Source organism: Papaver somniferum, chromosome 7, assembly GCF_003573695.1.
Source record: "Papaver somniferum cultivar HN1 chromosome 7, ASM357369v1, whole genome shotgun sequence".
NCBI classification, from domain to species: Eukaryota; Viridiplantae; Streptophyta; class Magnoliopsida; order Ranunculales; family Papaveraceae; genus Papaver; species Papaver somniferum.
The window spans coordinates 94,710,678-94,717,430 of record NC_039364.1 but is presented as its reverse complement, the minus strand read 5'-3'; the positions used below and the strand labels follow the sequence as shown (position 1 = coordinate 94,717,430).

General features: G+C 38.0%; 1 protein-coding gene across 2 annotated transcripts; it reads left to right on the top strand.

The window, feature by feature from the left end:
* Positions 1-1,095: 1,095 nt before the first annotated feature.
* On the top strand, positions 1,096-4,714 carry LOC113297894 (putative leucine-rich repeat receptor-like serine/threonine-protein kinase At2g24130). 2 transcript variants are annotated; one of them, XM_026546468.1, is made up of 3 exons: positions 1,096-1,600; positions 1,697-3,811; positions 3,968-4,714. In XM_026546468.1, exons 1-3 carry the CDS (start codon positions 1,234-1,236, stop codon positions 4,387-4,389), a joined length of 2,904 nt encoding a protein of 967 aa, XP_026402253.1. In that variant the 5' UTR covers positions 1,096-1,233; the 3' UTR covers positions 4,390-4,714. The 2 variants fall into 2 exon arrangements, with proteins under 2 accessions (XP_026402253.1, XP_026402252.1); XM_026546467.1 differs by having other exon boundaries at positions 1,096-3,811.
* Positions 4,715-6,753: the final 2,039 nt, after the last annotated feature.

The following is a 6,753-nucleotide window of genomic DNA, read 5'->3' as shown; positions in this document are numbered from 1 at the left end:
AAAATTTGTCTCTTAACATCAATCAAATACCATCACTCACCATGCAAAGTAAGGTAAAACCCCACGTTTTTCTAAAAAAGGCTTGTTTGGTTTACACATATATTAAGAAAACTAAGCATGGACGGAGCTAACTATTGCTAAACTGTGAGCAGCGCAACAGTAGTAGATTCTCTAAGTATTGTGCACACTCGTGATGTCCGTGAGCATTTTGAGCGCCACTGCCATATTCTTCTAATGTTGGCCGGCTAAACCAATACAAAATACCTTGTCTACAGGATATCTCACTACAGAAAGTGTACTACAAGTTGGATGAATTCCCCTTGAATCAAATACAACTTGATTGGAGGATATTAAGGCAAAGTAGCAAATCCCACAAACACATCTAAATTAGACCTTGAGAAAATCCGAAATCAAATTGTTTGACATTTAACATATAACTGGAAACAGAGGCGAGCAAAGCTATCACATCTCTTGGTTAGTGAAGTTTCCGGGACTCTGCTCCCCAAATCCCATTAAATTCCATGTGTCTGCGTGAAATCGAGTTGCCACATCATCTCAAGTGCATCTTTAGATAGATATACACACAAAACCAGCCAAATTCAAGCGTGCTATTTAACAAACAATTTAGAATACGGATTCTTAATCTTAACTAACACCACCTTCACTCCACCACTATCATACAAAAAAAAAAAAAAAAGTGATCACTTGATTAAATTAGGCAAACCCACTTGCAGTATAGTAGTACATGATGAATTGAGATCAGGCAAGAAGGTAGGCCGGGTTATATGATGATGACATGGACACCACTGTACACTTTATGCCCAGATGCATTTTAGTGACAGAGTTAACCGACTGAGTTATCAACTCGTTCTTACGCGTCAAATAGTTATTCGTTGACCATTTTTTATTTTTTTGAGTTCTTACTTGGTCAAACAATTAAGGCGCCAAATGAACACTCTTACAGTTAGGCAGAACGGGGGGGGGGGGGGGCACATTTGTTTTATTTTTTTTTTGTATGTACGTAAAACGAAGTCATCGCAAGCCTCCATAAACAAAATCTTGTTCAATAAAAACCCCAAGCTGTATGTACTCCTGTTCATCATTTTCACGTATACTTCTCATATCCATCTCAAGTTCTAACTTATCATTTTCAAGTTCTTCTTCTTCAACTTTTAGTTAGAAGAAGTAATATACATACACAAATTTGATCATATACATTCATATTCATTGATAATGGGTTTGTGTGGCTTTTTGTTGTTTACTTGTCTATGCATAACAATGTATTCAACAATTGTTTCAGGTAGAAATACTACTCAAGTTTCTTTCTCAAATGATCGACTTTCATTGCTAAACTTCATGTCTAGTATAACTTCAGACCCTGAGAATGCTTTAGAAAGTTGGAAATCATCAAAACAAGTATGTAACTGGACCGGAATAGGATGCAGCCACAAGTTGAATCGCGTGGTGCAATTAGACCTTAGCGGAAAATCACTTCGAGGGATGATATCTTCTGTTATCTCTGATCTTTCATTCTTATCGGTTTTGGATTTATCAGGCAATTACTTTAGTGGTCGAATACCACCACAAATAGGCCAACTTGGTAGGCTTAGGCAACTTAGTCTGGCTTCTAATCTTCTTGTAGGTGAAATTCCGGCGGAGTTAGGAAACCTCACTAAGTTGGTTTATCTCAATCTAGGAAGTAACCGGATTGTGGGGGAGATTCCAGTATCACTTTTATGCAATGGCTCATCGTCTACACTAGAGTATATCGATCTTTCAAATAATTCTCTTGGTGGTAAGATACCATTGTTAGATCATTGTGAGCTTAATGAGCTTAAATTTCTTCTACTTTGGTCCAACAAGTTGGTGGGTCGGATTCCTCAAGCTCTTTCCAAGTCATCTAAACTTCAATGGCTTGATTTGGAATCCAATTCTCTAACCGGAGAATTACCCTTGGAAATGGTACACAAAATGCCAGAGTTACAATTCTTATATTTGTCGTATAATGGCTTCATTAGTCATAATCTTGAACCCTTTTTCCTTTCTCTTCTGAATTCTTCTAATCTTCAAGAACTCGAGTTGGCTGGAAATCATCTTGGTGGAGAAATACCAACAGTTATCGGAAATCTTTCATCCAATCTCTTACAACTTCACTTGGGAGAGAACCATATTTTTGGTTCCATTCCACCTAGTATTTCAAATCTTGTCAACTTAACCCTCTTAAACTTGTCAAGTAATTTCTTGAATGGATCGATACCTATTGAATTATGCCAAATGAAGAAGCTTGAGAGGGTTTTCTTGTCTAATAACTCACTTACTGGAGAAATTCCAGCTGATTTCGGCGACGTTCCTCACTTGGGTCTTCTTGATTTATCAATGAACAAGCTTTCCGGTTCAATTCCTGTTACATTATCTAATCTCATTCAGTTAAGAAGGCTTTTGCTTTACGAAAATCAGTTATCAGGAACTATACCGTCAAGTTTAGGTGAATGTATAAACTTAGAAATCTTAGATCTTTCTCGCAACCAAATATCGGGTTCGATCCCTAATAAGCTTGCAGGATTGAGAAGTTTGAAATTGTACTTGAATTTGTCTAGCAATTTCTTACGCGGGTCTATACCTTTGGAACTAAGTAAAATGGATATGGTTTTAGCAATTGATCTTTCTTCAAACGAATTAACTGGTGAAATCCCAGCGCAACTCGGAAGCTGCATTGCGTTAGAATCTCTCAATGTATCCTCCAATTTTCTTCTAAGTCCTCTTCCAATTCAACTTGGAAACTTGCCTTATCTTCAAGAACTTGATGTATCGTCAAACATTTTGTTTGGTGAGCTACCATATTTCCTAGAAGAATCTTCAACTCTCAAGAAACTGAATTTATCATTCAACAACTTTTCCGGGATCGTTCCTCATGACAAAGGTGTATTTAGTTCGTTAACTTCAGAGTCTCTTCTCGGAAATCCTAAACTCTGTGGGTCAATATCTGGTATTCCAACATGTAAAAAGAAACCATTTCGTAAGTCATCAATAATTCTGCCACTAGTCATCATACTATCTGCCGCTCCAATAATATGTCTTTTTGGGTTTGTCAAATCAAGAGCCAGAAGAAGGTCGTCAGTGGTTTCCGGTTGCGGCAGTGTTTTAAGCGAAGACGTGGGAAACAAATCACCTAACTACCGAAAAATTTCATACCTTCAACTGGTAGAAGCTACTGATGCCTTCAATCAATCAAACCTAATTGGATCAGGAAGGTTTGGACATGTTTACAAAGGAATTCTTCAAAGTGACAATATGAAAATTGCAGTGAAAGTCTTAGATCCTAAGATTGGTGGCGAGATTTCAAGGAGTTTCAAGAGAGAGTGTCAAGTTCTTAAACGAACTAGGCATCGAAACCTGGTTAGAATAATAACAACTTGTAGTAAGCCAGATTTCAACGCACTGGTATTTCCGCTGATGTCAAAAGGAAGCTTGGAATGTCATTTATATACGGAAAGCGCGGACGGCAATCATAACGACAGATGCAGTTTGAGTTTAATGCAGTTGCTGAACATATGCAGTGATGTGGCTGAAGGAGTTGCTTACTTGCATCATGATTCACCAGTTCAGGTTATCCACTGCGATCTTAAACCAAGTAATATACTTCTCGATGATGATATGACGGCTTTGATAACGGATTTTGGTATATCAAGGTTGATAAAAGATGGTGGTGGTGATGGCAGTGAAAATAAGATTGCAGTTGTTGATATGTCGATGCCTTCTTTTGATTCTACTACCGGATTGTTATGTGGGTCTGTCGGATACATTGCTCCTGGTACGTACTTTCGATCCTTACCTACCTTATGCATCTAATTCATTAGCAAATCTTGGACCACATATGTGTGATAGCTGAAAGATAGCATAGTTAAAATACCACTTTAAATATAAATTTGGCTAGTGTTTAATCTCATTTTATTTGTTTATATTGTAGAGTATGGTTTGGGAAGAAACGTATCAACCAAAGGAGATGTCTACAGTTTTGGAGTCTTGCTGCTAGAGATCTTAACTGGGAAACGACCAACAGACGCTCTATTTCATCAAGGTTCAACCTTGCATGAATGGGTGAAACACCATTACCCATATAACTTAGAAAGCATTATTAAACAATCGCTGCTAACGACTCCATCAATAATCGTCGAGAATTCTATAAAAGTACGACGAGATGTTGTATTCGAGATGGTCGAGATCGGGATAATGTGCACACAACATTCTCCCTCGATGAGACCAAGCATGACTAATATTGCACAGGAGATGACTTGGATGAAAGAATATCTTACTGATCTTATTACTGAAGAAGAGGAAGAAATAGAAAAGTCTACCAGGAGTCATGAAACAAGAATCAATGTTGATTGATTCTTTAATCCAATTGGTCTTTTTTATTATCCTGTTCTTTATGAGAAAAATCAAACGAAACAAAAATGTGCAATTAGTGGAGAGCAATTGTAGATAACTTAAATTTCCCTGTATTTAGATTGCTGGTACTGGCGGTAATATCGAAAATGATATATGGCGCCCAGTTTTTGGCACCCATTTGCACGAGTAATGCTACGTACATCGTGGGCTCGCCACAACGGTTTGTCCAGAGTGAGACAACCCGGTGGCATCCACGGACTCCTATAAGAGATTTCTGTATAGAACATGGCATAATATACGAGGTTACCCCTCCTTATTTTCCTCAGTCGAATGGAGTAGCTGAACGTAAGAACCGCATCCTTAAGGAGATGATGAATGCCATGTTAATTAGTTCAGGATTACCTTCGAACTTGTGGGGGGAAGCTATCCTCTCAGCCTGTTATATCCTGAACAGAGTACCTTTTAAAAGATCAGATAAAACTCCATACGAATTGTGGAAAGGTAGACAACCTTCTTTAGCATACTTGAAAGTGTGGGGGTGTTTGGCTAAGGTTCAGATCCCTAAACCTAAAGCAACCAAGATAGGATCCAAAACTGTTGACTGTGTCTTCATAGGGTATCCTGAGCATACACCTGCATATAGATTTATGGTTGTGAATTCTGATGTTTCTGAAATTGGTGTAAATACTATTGTGGAGTCTAGGGATGCTGTGTTTTTGAAAATGTTTTTCCTTTAAAATCTGACTCTCGTAAGAGAGGAGTTGATCCCCTAGATGTTCCTTCAACCAGTCAGACTTTACCTTTAGAGGAAGATGAAGTAGAATTTGATCTTAGGAGGCGTAAAAGGGCTAGAACCAAAACCTCCTTTGGACCTGACTTCATAACACTACCAGAGTCTGATCCTCAGACTTATAGAGAATCCATGACTTCTTCTGAAGCTCCGTGGTGGAAAGAGTCTTCTATTAGTGAAATGGAATCCATCAAAGAAAATGATACATGGGAGATAGTAGATTTACCTCCAGGGTGTAAGGCCATAGGATGTAAATGGATCTTCAGGAGGAAACGTAACATAGATGGAACTATTCAAAAATACAAGGCTAGGTTAGTAGTCAAAGGCTACAAACAAAAGGAAGGTGTAGATTTCTTTGATACTTACTCACCCGTTACGAGAATTACTTCCATTAGGATGTTAATTGCTATAGCCGCGGTTCATAACCTAGAAATACATCAAATGGATGTAAAGACAGCTTTTCTACATGGTGAATTAGATGAAGAAATTTACATGGAACAACCTGAGGGCTTTGTAGTGAAAGGTTGTGAAAACAAAGTTTGTAAACTGAAAAAATCTTTGTATGGATTGAAACAAGCACCTAAACAATGGCATGAAAAATTTGATCATGTAATGTTTTCTAGTGGTTTTAGAATCAATGAATCTGACAAGTGTGTATATACTAAGCTTGTAAATGATGCCTGTGTGATTGTATGCTTGTATGTTGATGATATGCTTATACTTGGTACAAACATGGATGTAATTAATTCCACTAAGAACATGCTGAATGAGAACTTTGACATGAAAGACTTAGGCCCTGCAGATGTAATCTTAGGGATGAAAATTAGGAGAAATTCTAACGGTTATAGTCTTAGTCAATCTCATTATGTTGAATCTGTGCTTAGAAAATTCAATCATTTTGATTGTAAACCTGCTTATACTCCGTATGATCCTTGTTGTAAACTCAAAAAGAACAGAGGTAATGGAGTATCACAACTTGAATACTCACGAGTTATAGGAAGTCTGATGTATTTGATGAACTGTACTAGGCCAGACATTGCTTATGCTGTGAGTAGGTTAAGTAGGTATACTTGTAATCCAGGGCAGGAACACTGGGATGCACTTTTTAGAGTGTTGAGGTATTTGAAATACACGTTGACCTTTTGTTTGAATTATGAAAGGTATCCTGCCGTCCTTGAGGGATTTTGTGATGCAAACTGGATATCAGACTCAGAGGAGTCTAAGTCTACGAGTGGATATGTTTTCACTCTAGCATGTGGGGCTGTTTCTTGGAAGAGTTCCAAACAGACCTGCATAGCTCGATCCACTATGGAATCTGAGTTTATTGCGCTAGATAAAGCAGGAGAGGAAGCCGCTTGGCTAAGATGCTTTTTAGAAGACATTCCTCTCTGGCATAGGCCTGTGCCGGCTATATCTATACATTGTGATAATCAAGCTGCCATAGCTAAAGCTAAAAACAGCTACTATAATGGGAAGTCTATACATATAAAAGAAGACACGATACCCTAAAACAACTAATCTCAAAAGGCGTTATTTCCATTGATTGGGTTAAGTCCAAGGAGAATATCGCGGAC